General features: G+C 37.6%; 2 protein-coding genes across 2 annotated transcripts; one reads left to right on the top strand and one right to left on the bottom strand.

Moving 5' to 3' along the window:
• Nucleotides 1–2,572: 2,572 nt before the first annotated feature.
• LOC125241694 lies at nt 2,573–9,584 on the top strand. Its single transcript, XM_048150290.1, has 3 exons — nt 2,573–6,052; nt 7,666–7,920; nt 8,780–9,584. The coding sequence occupies exons 1-3, from the start codon at nt 5,951–5,953 to the stop codon at nt 9,527–9,529; spliced, it is 1,107 nt and encodes a 368-aa protein (XP_048006247.1). The 5' UTR covers nt 2,573–5,950; the 3' UTR covers nt 9,530–9,584.
• On the bottom strand, nt 7,913–12,045 carry LOC125241693 (putative nuclease HARBI1). Its single transcript, XM_048150288.1, has 3 exons — nt 11,805–12,045; nt 9,604–9,916; nt 7,913–8,740 (listed from the first exon to the last, which is right to left on the bottom strand). The coding sequence occupies exons 1-3, from the start codon at nt 11,948–11,950 to the stop codon at nt 7,949–7,951; spliced, it is 1,251 nt and encodes a 416-aa protein (XP_048006245.1). The 5' UTR covers nt 11,951–12,045; the 3' UTR covers nt 7,913–7,948.
• Nucleotides 12,046–13,360: the final 1,315 nt, after the last annotated feature.

Here is a 13,360-nt window from a genome sequence, read left to right as displayed (position 1 = left end):
CGAACGTAAAAGTATATATAATTAAATATCGAAATTACGAGGGAGTAAAACGTCTCAAGTGATATTTTTATTGACTTGCACATGCATAAGGACGTTTTTCAAAGTGAAGTTATACGCCATTGATTAAAAGAAATATTCAGTACGAATATGCGAGTGATAAATAAAGTGAAGAATTTAGTAGTTACCAGAACTGTCAGGTGATAACAGACACCGGGAGTATTTATATATATATATACACGAGTCGAGTTAGTTGATATTGAAAGTAATAGTTCACAACAATTAGTACGATGGCCAAAAGTGTTTGGTTTTCTGTGAACTTATAATATTGTGTAGCTCTAGCTTAGCTATCAAAACTGGATTTATTTTAGATTCCAACGATGAGGATTAACTGAAATTACAAAGTATGAGCTTTGTATGTAACTATGTAAAGAATGAGAAAAAAGTAATTTTGTAGCGAATATTTGTTCTCTTGAAAAGGTGTTTTGCTGAAAATTATTTGAAAACGACAAATAATTTTACGGTCAAAAGTTGAATTTGAACGTATGTACCAAACTAAGGTTGAGAAGCATACGGGTTTACCCAGTATAGCGATGATACTGTCATGTATCGTATACAAAGATGTCAATGTATTAATGGACAATTAAACTACTTAGTCCACCTAGCTTTCGATTTTTTCGATGCAGTTATGAGTTAACGAGAAGTAAGTTTAGTTACTCAGATTTTTGATGACGCCGGAGTTCACGATCGTAGTAAAATGATGTGTATTTGTTGTGTATCACTGTTAGATACACGATTCTTTTTATAATACTTCGTTGATATTTATGTATCCTATAGCTGTGTTGTTCAAAAAAAAAAGTACTAGTACGCAACACGTGAGAATACATTCAAGTCACAAGTTAAATAGAAATCAATTTTGATCACTTCCGAATTCTATGAAAGCAAAGTTGGACAACAATTCTGGGTCGTAGGACTCGTAGGTGCCTTGTTGCCTTTAATGAATGTAAAATTCTAATGAATGGTCAACTCAAGTATCTCACTGAAAGTATAGTGAAGTGAATAACAATGTGAGTTGTGCAATAAAGTGTATTGTATTGTATTTTACCTTTGTAGATGTAAGATGTGTGACAATGCGCACAAAGGGATATAGAATATTAATCGAATGGGGCAGAGTACGCCTACATCCAATATTTCCTAATCCGTAGGAATTTGCGATTGACAGAGGAGTTAAAATGATTTTTTTTTTAAGCAATGCCTTGTTACAATTCAAAACCTAAATTTTGAAATATTTCGGAAAAGCATAACGAACTACTTAGATTTTTATTGGACCGAATAGCGATAATGTAACTAATATAAATGCGTTTCACAGTGAAACATGGATTAAGTGTGATATAATCATCCTGAAACGTTACCTAATGATAGTAATGATCCTTTAATAGGCACTTGCACTTGTCCAAAGCAAATACATTAGCAACAAGCACATGATAAATTGTACCTAAAGTAGTACTGTAGGTAAAGGTACGCAATGTGACCAAACTTTAAAGCTGCATGGTATGATTCTACTTCTATATCTTTTTTTTTGAGTTAGTTAGCTATGTTTACGCAGATAAGTTAAATTGGGTATAAGTTTCTGAATGGAGTCAAATGTTAAGAGAGAAAGATTGTTAAGTCTTTTAATATGAGATCGTCGACTATAACGGAATTTTAATGATTTATTGTTATTAATTGAAAAAAATTAAACAGGGTAATTAGTACCTACATCAGAGCAGCTTAAAGTTGACATAAGTAACAAGTTTTAATTAAAATGGAAATACATGGTAGAAATATTTATTTAATATGCCAAGTGACAATATTACGTAGTAAGGTATCAGAAGTTATCCAGTATGGATATGCGATTAAATACAAAGTACTATTATTGTCATGCAAGTCAAAATTATATTTCATGGACCCGAGATATGGAAAGAATAATAATTGTTAACGGTACGAAGTACTTTTTAACGTTTTGATGTAATTTGTTAGGACCAATTATGTATGTTTCCCGGTTAGATTTCAAAGAAATTACGTAATTTCCTGGGAGTCAAAATAAAATTAAAATTATTTTGACTGAATACTTTGTTTTTGAAACATAATAGTATAGGAATCAAAAATGTGATTGAATTGAGACTGAACGTAAAACCCTTATATATCTGAATCTAGATTTAATAAATCAAAAAAAATGTTGAGTAATTGCTATTTGGATGCACATTCTACACAAATCTTAGTTACTGAAAGTTGAATATAATATTTGTCTTCGTACAATATAGTTAATTTAAGACTGAGTAAGTCTTGAAGATACAATCGAGAAACATAGCATTACATGAATATGTGGCTCTAATACACAGAGTATAAATCCTGAAGTAATTTAAATACACTAATGAAAATGATAACAGTTGATTGGACGTCTTTAAAGGCCCCTGTACACACATGGCCAACAGCTCCACCAACCCCCTTGGCCATGTGTGTAGAGGGCTACTTGGCCGTAAGTTGGCAGTTGGCGCTAGCGCTTGCCGGCCAACCGATTCGTGTCGGTTTTTTGTCCACACATCAAAGGATCTTGGCGCCAATGGCCAACTGCGTTTACACATTGGCGCTTCATTCAGTTGGTCGTCAGCCGTCGGAGAGGACAGTAGTGAAAGATTCATGGAGATACTAAATTCTAAGTTGGTGAAATGTATGTTTAGGAAGTATCTTGCATGTTTTTTATCAACAAATACCTATTGATTGATAATAATAACATACAATTATAATTTAAAAAAAAAAACGAAATAAGTCTGATATGAAAATTAGAGTGTTCCTATTTCAGCCGATTTGAGTTTATGTTTTTTATTTACAAAAAAATCACGAAATTGGAATCGTCCATGCGGCAAAAACATTTGCGCGTATTTTTTAATTTGCCGCTTTTTTCTAATGGCGAGATGGCTATTAGGGCACAGAATATAATTATGTATAGTACAGACCACTAAGTACTTTGCTGTTCACGAAATACCGCCTTTTTTTACATAATTCCTGATCGTAATTCCTATTTAAGCCTGGCGTCCACTATGGCGGAATCGAGTCCTCATAAATTTCCTCATAAAGCCTTAATTTAAGGACGCAGTGTTATAAAAAAATTTAACGCAGTAAGCAAATTAACGAGACTCGACTCGCCGAACCTAGTGGACTAGTGGAGCGTGGTGGTGGTGGCTTTATAAGAGGGCGCCCACACGGGCGACTTTTCGCTGCAACTTTTTTGTCGAGTGGACATATTTGTTTGAAAGTGCACTTTCATACTAGTCCATGATCGTGACAAGAAGTCGCCCGTGGGCGCACTCTCTAAAGAAACGAACCGCACACGCGCTGCGACCGACGATAGGGTTCCATATGGATTAAAACAAATACCTACCTAACGAATTTTATTAATACTCTGATAAAAAGTTTTCTAGTATATTTAAGTATTGGGTACTTTCTGGGTATATATACAGTATCTATACATATAGCTCCTTACGACAACACACGCGCGCTCCCTCAAGCGCTACTTGTGCACTATAGATTACTCATATTTTAAGAGATAAGATAATTTAGACCTCAGCTACTGTGACCTGGGTGGCCGAGTGGAAACAGGCATCTGCCGCGATTGCAGAGTACACTGGTTCGATTCCAGCCTCAGGCACAGTGGAGACCTTGGTGACTTTTTCTTTCATACGTGTAATTTATTTCGGTTGTATCATCATTATTTTGCCCTCTTCCCACTATTTGGGGTCGGCGTAGTAGATTTTCCTCCTACATTCCTCTCTAGCAGCCGTCATTTTCATACGAACACCTTTCACTCTCATATCATTGTTCACACATTCCATCCATCTTTTCTTAGGCCTTCGCCTTCCACTACCGTTGTCGCCGCTGAAACCGAAACGCGCCGCACCGCGCTGCGGAAAAATTGCTTTCATCCCTCCGTACAACATGCCCAATTGCCCATGCCCATACCATGATAATCTGCTTCCTCTCACCTTCTATGTCACTGGCGCTACTCTCAGGCTTCCCCTTATATACTAATTCCGAATCCTATCCCGTCTTGTCACACCACACATACATCGCTATATTTTAATTTCATTTACATGAAGACTTCTCTCATCCTTCTTCTTGACGGCCCAGCACTCACTTTCATACAAGACGACAGGTCGGATAACACAGATTTATAAATTTTCCCCTTCAGCCTAAGGGGCATGCGGGGAACGTTGTGCCTGTGAGCTGACGCCGTTTCATCCACCCTACGTTAATTCTGTGCTGAACTGCTTTGTCGATCTCGCTATATCCCTGAATGAGAGAACCTAGGTACCTACTTAAAATCCGAGCAAGCGTCATGGCAACAGGGACGGAAAGATCGCCGAAGTCGCAGAAAAGATACTCAGTTTTAGATCTGCTGATCTTCAACAAGCCAACATTTTCCAGCCTTTATTTCGGTTTTCGGTTTTAATCACTAGCGTTGAACTTTTCCGTGAGACTTAGTCAATAGTAGATCTGTGTAAGAAAGTCCTATGGTATTTATTTTAGTCATGATTGTCTATTTAACTAAGCTTTATTAGTCATACCAAGCGCATATGAAGTTTAAAAAAACTCAGGGCGTAAAGTAACAAAAGAAAGTGCGAACGTGCGTTCTGTAAGAACGCGCGCCACCCCAGGGTACCTACGAAGCCGAATGGCACAAACGGTCACGAAACGAAAGGCTCGTAGGTACAGTCAACCAATTGGAACCCTAGGCCACTGTAGAACTATGTCACAGTGACATTAGAAATCAGTTGTAAGAAATCTGAACTGCTTGTCATTTTGACATGGTTGTAGAGTGGCCTAGGGTCTATTATATATTCTGTGCTAGGGTTCCAATTGGTTGACTGTACCTATCCTATCGCTCTGTAGTCTGGCTCTGTCGCTCCAATCCGCAAGAGCGATAGAAATAGATATCTACGAGCGTTTCGTTTCGTGAGGGGGTGTGAGCATTTGGCTGCGCACGCTGATTAGCCAGCCCGAATACCGCCAGCGCGGCGATAGAATCGCGGAGTGAGCCGCCCCTGGCTAGAGCTAGATAGCTTTTGGCACATGATCGTGCCATACCAAGGTCATGGTGCGGCACGGCGTTTAGGGTATATGCACCCACGGGCGGTTTTGTGTCCCACGTAGCGACACATCTTTTAACAAAAACACATCCAAGAGACAAATAGTCGCCCGTGGGTGCATACTCTCATTCATATTTCATATATTATGACGACCGGTCTGGCGCAGTCGGTAGTGACCCTGCCTGCCGGTCCCGGTTTCGAATCCCGGTAGGGGCATTTATTTGTGTGATGAGCATAGATATTTGTTCCTGAGTCATGGATGTTTTCTATGTATTTAAGTATGTATATAGTCGCTTAGCACCCATAGTACAAGCTTTGCTTAGTTTTGGGCTAAGTTAGTCTGTGTAAGGTGCCCCCAATATTTATTTATTTTATTTATATCATGCGTAAAGCCGCTAACAGATTACCGAACATGTCCTATAAATGACAGCTATAATAAGGCAGATCTTTCTCTCCGTCAAGTTTTAAAAATGCATCGTTGACACAGCCCGGTAAATGTTAGCTACTAGACGTGTAGCGTAGGATTTGACGGTTACCATCACGAGCGTGGAGATAAGCTCATCGCAGTACACGACAGTCTGTTAGGGTCTTTGTTGTCAACGAGATGTATTAAGTCCGTGTGAACAGCGGCCATTGAAATTTGGCGCCAATTTAGATGTTTAAAAAGTTACTCAGATATTTTATGATTATTGCTGTTGAAATTTTCACACTGCATGTATCTGATGTATCAATATAACTTCAACAGGATTTAAAATATAGTATTTCAAACTCCATTTTTTATTCAATCCAAATTACCCACTTAAGTAGTGTAGTACAGTCGAGTTACGATGGCGTGGACTAGCAGCGAGGTGCTACAATTTATCGAAAACTACCGAAACGAACCGGTAATATGGAACCCAAAGAATGTACACCATAAGAACAAAAACAAGGTAAGTTATAAAGCTGAATTCAATTAGTTACTCATTTTGTAAATTTCACTTATAATTCCCATAAATGATGGTATATAAATAATGTTGGTATATAAATGTATACCCACGTAGATAAATATGGGCTAATGAAATACATAATAGATCGACTAAAAGAACGCCGTCCTGCGTCACCCAAAATATCGTTGGGCGGATAGAAGCTGACGTCCATTAGACTCGCCGAATCCCAATAATTCTCCTTCTGCAGTTACTATAAAACTGTGTCCATTAGTGACGCGTCGAAACAAATTTATTTTCGTAGTAGTAGTTCATAGTAGAAGGCGTAGAAGCATCATTGACCACGATAATGATGCTAAATAAAACTGTGTCCATTGGCGAATCAAATGTAGCAAAGGGGAGTGTACAAGTTTCTAATAGGGTGGCAACGCGCATGTGACACCCTTTGAGTTGCAGGCGTCCATAGGTTACGGTGACCGCTTTCCATCAGGCGGACCGTATGCTTGTTTGCCACCGACGTAGTATAAAAAAAAAGTTTTATAGTTGCATTGTCTAACATAAATAATCTGTATTAATTTTATGTATTTAAATGAATGTACACAAAATTTACCCTTAAACGGCCGCTTAGGCAGTTGAGAATAGGTATTTAGTATTATTTAAAATAATACACGACACACAACCAAATAAAGTTAAATTAAAGAGAGAGAGAACATGTCCCATAAATAGTGTGACTACTTAAAAAAAAATACAAATCAAAATGTTTGATAAAAATAATTTGAATTGTTCCCATAGTTGCGTTAAAGAGAGAGTTTTGTATCTATATTTGGTTAGTTACAAAAAATGTTGTGACTAAGTACTCGAAAATGTAATTACGGGTTATTTGTTTAGATACGTATATTTAAATACTTAATAGAACAAGATATACAAATACGATATACATTACGATACAAGTGCAAAACGAGTGGCGATAAATTAACACACGACCAAATGGAGTGTTTTTAAACCCCCTACGCAAAAAGACGGGGTGTTATAAGTTTGACGTGTCTGTCTGTGTGTGTGTCTGCCTGTGGCATCGTAGCTCCCGAACGGATGAACCGATTTGGATTTTGTTTTTATTGTCAGAAAGCTGAGTTAGTCGGGAGTGTTCTTAGCCATATTCCATGAAAATCGGTCTACTATATCGCGGTCGGCGGTTTTTTCAAAATTTTAATTTTGTGGTTAGGGTATAAATCGACACGAGTTACGAATTACCTTTTCGCACGTGTATCGTAAGACGTTTTTCAGTGCAACTGGCCCTCCAAAGTTTCAACCTGACAATATAATGGACCACTTCTCGCACTAGTGCATAAAAAACACCGTCGGTACTGAAAAAGTACATTATAGTGTAGGTAGGTATAGACTTATAATGACCGGGATAAATAAATGAATATGATATACAACTGCATCGAAATATCGGGAGCTCGACAAACATCAAAAAAATAATCACGGTCTATATCCCGGTCAATATAAGTCTAATGAAAATAACCGTGAATTATTCAAAATTCTTTTAGGTAGGTATACTTAAAATAGGGAGGTAAAAAAATACTTATTATTGATTTAATTAACAATCTATATTTCAGGTTAATGATGCATGGAGTCGCATAGCTGAAAACATGCATGTGCCTATATCAGAATTAAAAAGGAAAAAGGAGTCATTGATGACAAGTTTCAGAATACACAACAAAAAGAAAAATGAATCAATAAAGTCAGGAATGGGTGAAGATGAACGCTATACCCCTATTTGGCCATTTTATGAACCACTTGAAGCCTTCTTAAAAGGTGTTTACGAATGTAATAGCGTTATAAATTCGTATGTAGAGGAAAACGAAGCACAGGTATAAATTATTTTAATTTTATAAAATCTTAGTTCTGTCTATTTCTAGAAAAGTAATTCATAAAATCGGATCTTACTTGAGTCGCAGTACTTGGCGGCCTACGCGGTATATTCAATAATGGAGAAAAGTTATTTTCTACAATATTATTTCTCCATGAACCTGGGCGCACGAGTTCTTCATTTTGATAAAAGTCGAATGAACCTGGAGGTGAATAAATATTCTGGGAGGAAGCACTTTTTCTTAAAAAATTGTGTAAATAGAGACACGTCATAGTAATAACAGAAGCCTTCACTGGTTCTAGGGGTATCGGTTTTTTAAAAATCCTGAATCTGGCGGAAAGTATACCAAAAGTATTTTCAACTTTTACGCGGGAACGTGACAATTCTTGATTAAATATTCTTTCCGGCGAGCCTAGTGCGTGATGACCGGGAAATGGTTTCATCAAATGGGCACTTAGGGCAAATGCGCCATCGGCTAGAAATACGTAAGGCACGGGCACGTCATTTAAACTATTTGGAAGTGGACTGGGAGTGGGTAAGTTCAGGGTGTTAGACGATAGTTTTTGAGATAAAATGCTTTGGTTGAAAACTCCCCCGTCACTAATGCGTCCCTGTGAACCTACATCGGCAAACATAAAACTGTAATTACTATCAACTAATGCTAGCAAGACTATGCTAAAATTCCCTTTGTAGTTGAAGTATTCAGTTCCGGAGTGACACGGAGACTCTATATTTATGTGTTTTCCGTCTATGGCACCAAGACAATGTGGGAAGCTGAAACCTTCTGACACAGCAAGCCATCCGTCTGCATTTTGAGGCATCTGAAATAAAATAAAAACCAAGTTACTTTATTGTTGCAGGATTCGCCTTTGTCCCCTGCTCACACAGAAAAAAATACAAATTCAGCGACAGAAATTGGTTGTAGTGCCGAAAGTTCTAATTCTACACCCGCAATTAAAACAAAGTCAAAGGATACAGCACTTCCACAATTAAAGCGTCGTTCTAAAAATCCATTAGAACTATCTGAGGCCAACAGAGAAATGAAGAACGCATTTAACACCCTAAATAAAGCACTAGAAAAAAATACTAGGCACGAAGAAGATGACTGTGACTTATATGGTAAACTTCTTGCTGCAAAATTAAGAAAATTTCCGGACAATGAAAGAGAAGATATAATGCTAGAAATAGATAGCATGGTGATGAAAAGACGCCGAAATATCCAAACTGTCGCTAATACATATAACTTAATCAATCGTCCACCCTCCTCGCAAAGTTATCAATCTGAATGGTCACAGTCATCTTCTTCACCTCACAATCGACCACACTCAACCCAATCAACCGTTTCAAGTTATTGCACCATTCCTAATAAAACTTCGCACAGTCAACCTCAGTTTGTTCAGTGGAGTCCTAATGAGTCAAAGTCCTCACGTCCCGTCATTCGCATACTTTCAAATGACATATATTCACCTGCCCAAACCCTACAATCCTCAGAACAAGCTGTAGAATTTCATATACCAGAATCTGACGAATTTTACAACAATTTACAGTCCGAGTCAGAGTCACTGCTAGATTCTCAAAATATTATATTTAAGGCTTTTCAAGACGCATAAATGTCGCGCACGCATTTGCTATAAATATTTTAAAAAATATTAAAAAATGAAAATTACTTTGAAGTTTTACTTACTTTAATCATATCCTTCAGAACTTCATTGAGTGCCATACAGACTTGAATTATTATTCGTGAGATGATTGAACTGGACATTTTAAATAGATAATGTAGGCTTCTGTAATCATCTCCACTAGCTAAAAATCTTAATGTTACTGCCAGTCGTATTTTCGTTGGTATAGCTTCCCTCCAGTTGGTATCTTGTTTAGACACCAAAGGTGAAATTTTTTCTAATAGGAATTCAAAATCGCTGCTCGACATACGGACGAAATTGTTGAACTCCCCAGACGGTTCTGCAAGGAGCTCTGCAAGTTGGTGGTTCATGGTCTCTCTAAAAAGATGAAGTTGGTATTAATTAATATATATATATAATATATATATATATATATATATATATATGTGTGTGTGTACAGTTAACCAACTGGAACCTTAGTAGGGGCTATAAGTTGATTACTGATTACAAATACATACATACCGGTGGCCGTGAGTTCGCGGCCCATTCACTGGTGCCGACTTTCGCGCGGCGCAATAGAATTCAATGTCGTCTGCTTGCGCGCGGTCCCTTTGTTAATGTAGGTAAGAATTTAGAATGGCGGCATTTGTGAACATCAAAGGAGTGAGTGGCCTTCTGTACTTGTACTATTATATAATTATATTCTGCCACTCTACAACTATGTAAAAATAATAAACAGAGACAATCTGATTTATAACGTCACTATGACATAGTTCTACAGTGGCCTAGGGTTCTAGTTGGTTGACTGTGTACATATAGTATATTACTAGCTTTTCCCGCGACTTCGCTCGCGTTAGAAAGAGACAAAAAGTAGCCTATGTTACTCTCCATCCCTTCAACTATCTTCACTTAAAAGATCACGTCAATTCGCCGCGCCGTTTTGCCGTGAAAGACGGACAAACAAACAGACACACACACTTTCCCATTTATAATATTAGTATGGATTAGTATGGATATACAGTGTGTTACCACGACCCTGGCATTTATTAATACTGATAATAATATGATCTATTGGCAATCGTTTGCGTTAATTTAAATAACTATAGTTATTTAAATTAACAGCAAATGCGATTTTCTGATATTCGCACATTTAATGAAGGTGTCATTGCCTTTCATAATTAAGTTAATCTTGTAGTTAAATAATCATGTAAGATTACGCTCCTTTAAGAAAAGTACAACAAAATAAATATTTATATAAAAGGAAAATATTACGCTTCTGACGGGACTTATACTCGTATCATCTGCAAACCGTGCATAGCTTTTAACCAATAGAAGTAAGAAAACCCTGCTGGGTCCTATAAATAGACGGTCTACCAAAACTTGACACTAAAAAAAAAAAGGCAGCAAATTTGAAAAATCTAGGGCTCACCGGCCAACAAAGGTGAAGCTAGCCATACACGTACGGATTTGTCTGTCGGATCTGCCTGACGGACACATCCGTCCATATGTGGCGAGGAAATATACACAAATTTGTCTGCTGGGTATCTGTCCCCTGACCGTGCTCAAAACCAACGGATCGGATGTGTCCACCAGGCAGATCCGACGGACAAATCCGTACGTGTATGGCTAGCTGTAGGGTATGGCCATCTTAAAGCTAGGAACATACTACGCGGACGTCCGTCGTAAATCGACCGCGGACGGGAATCTGTTCCGCGTAGTATGTTCCTAGCTTAACAACCGTCCGTCGGACGTCCGTCGTAAATCGACCGCGACCGCGACCGATCAGTGTGCACGGAACAAAACATCCAGCGAGCCAGACTTCGATCGGACGTCCATGCGCTCAAGGCCACGCCCACGTCCGTCGACCGATAGTTTGCACGGTTATATGTAATTTCATTGTCCAGATTCCCGTCCGCGGTCGATTTACGACGGACGTCCGCGTAGTGTGTTCCTAGCTTTATCAACGGCAGCTTTTTTGTCTCTCACAAGTGTCACATCTATATAGTCTATGGGTATAGTACTATATGTAAAGATATAGACGATCAAACTAATATTGTCACTAAAAAGGCGCAAAATTCAAGTCTTAAGGAACAATGATCCATCATCCACCACTGTACACTTAATTATGTTATTCATAATAAATTATTTGTATAATTCATCACCCCTGAATTTTTCAAATTTGCCGCGCTTTTTTTTATGATAATTTTTTTTTGTTCGCCTACACCTATGTAATAATTTAACTGAACCGAACAATTATTCATCTTACCTCGTTCTATTCCGATGAATAGTCACCATCCACCATCTTCTTTTACGCCATTTTTTTTTAATAACTTTGCTTTGATGTACTTTTTGGTAATAATTAAAGGCAGTGTATAAATAAACTGCCGCAGCTGCAAGACATTCCACGTCCATCTCGTACCTAGAGCCAACGCCAACTGGTTGGTTCGCCAATGTGTAAACAGCGGCTCTAATCTTGGCCAAGGGCTTTCACAAAGGGTTGGTGGAGCTGTTGGCCATGTGTGTACAGGGGCCTTTTACCCAAACAAAGCTTTGAAAGAAATTATACGTAGAATAATAAATTAATGTCATCGTTCAATTCTTCTTTGTTTTAATAGCTACTTAATTCATATTCTCCAAGTGCACCCTCACACACACCACATACAATCCCTCAACTGTTTACCTTCACATAATCGCTACACATACACTCACTACACGCACACACACACACACACACACACACATATGTTATATATATACATACCTACACACACACACACACACACACATATATATATATATATATATATATATATATATATATATATATACCTCAGTTGACTCTATTTAATAATGCAAACATTGCAAAACGTGGAGATATTAATCAGTTCAGTTGCAATTGTCCCCCAGTCCAAATTGTCCCGCCGTACCTTATATATTTTTTTGTTTGAGATAATATCAATAAAAATATCGTACAGTAAAAACTCATTTTTTTTCGCTTAAAATACGCAACATCTCGAAAAATGTTATACCAAACGTTTTGTTCCTTAAGAAATTTTCTATCTAATAGGATTTTTTAAAACAGTTTTTCGCAAAAATACCGCAAATTTCCTCATTCTCGCCTTTCATCTCATAGCGCGACTCCCATGATGCCTCTGTCCATCCTCGTTCCCAATGTCAAAATGGCGTTTAGATTGTTGCAGCGCAAACGAAATTAAACTTAAGTTGGTTGCAATAAGACGTAGATTTTTTTAAAAATATGCACACCTGCGATCTGCGGTAATAAAATTTTATGGCTTTCGCGATGATCACATTCATTAATGTCATAACCGCCAATTGCTTGCATTTGAAAAAGAACTTTAAGTACTAAGAAATAACGTAGTTTTTGTAAAAAAATGAAAGTAGTTTTTACTACATTGCGAAGTTTTCGTTTGTCAACTGGACGCACACATTTGCAACTAAGCGATCGGACACTTTTGAGTGCCGAATTTGTAGGTGATAGTGTATCTAGAGAAGTTTAAATCGATGGAAAAGGTATATTGTTGAGCCAAAAAAAAAGAAGACACGTAGTGCAAAAACATTCAGCACATAGGTAAATTGGTACATATATTCGTTTGTGTAGAAACCATGAAGCTTAATGATTGATTGTATGAAGCATAACGAGTTGATGCGGGTACGAATCCCGCCGGAAGCGTAATTTTTGCCTTTTTTTTTCTTCCTTCAAAATAAAAACTTGAAGAGTCGTTAGTAAACTTTTCTGGTTTAAAAAAAAAATTACTAAGCCAGATGACATTTCTAGAAATATTATTTTCCATACCTGCGAAT

This window comes from Leguminivora glycinivorella, chromosome Z, assembly GCF_023078275.1.
Source record: "Leguminivora glycinivorella isolate SPB_JAAS2020 chromosome Z, LegGlyc_1.1, whole genome shotgun sequence".
NCBI lineage: Eukaryota > Metazoa > Arthropoda > Insecta > Lepidoptera > Tortricidae > Leguminivora > Leguminivora glycinivorella.
The sequence above is the reverse complement of the archived record's forward strand: the minus strand, read 5'-3'. Positions and strand labels throughout refer to the sequence as shown.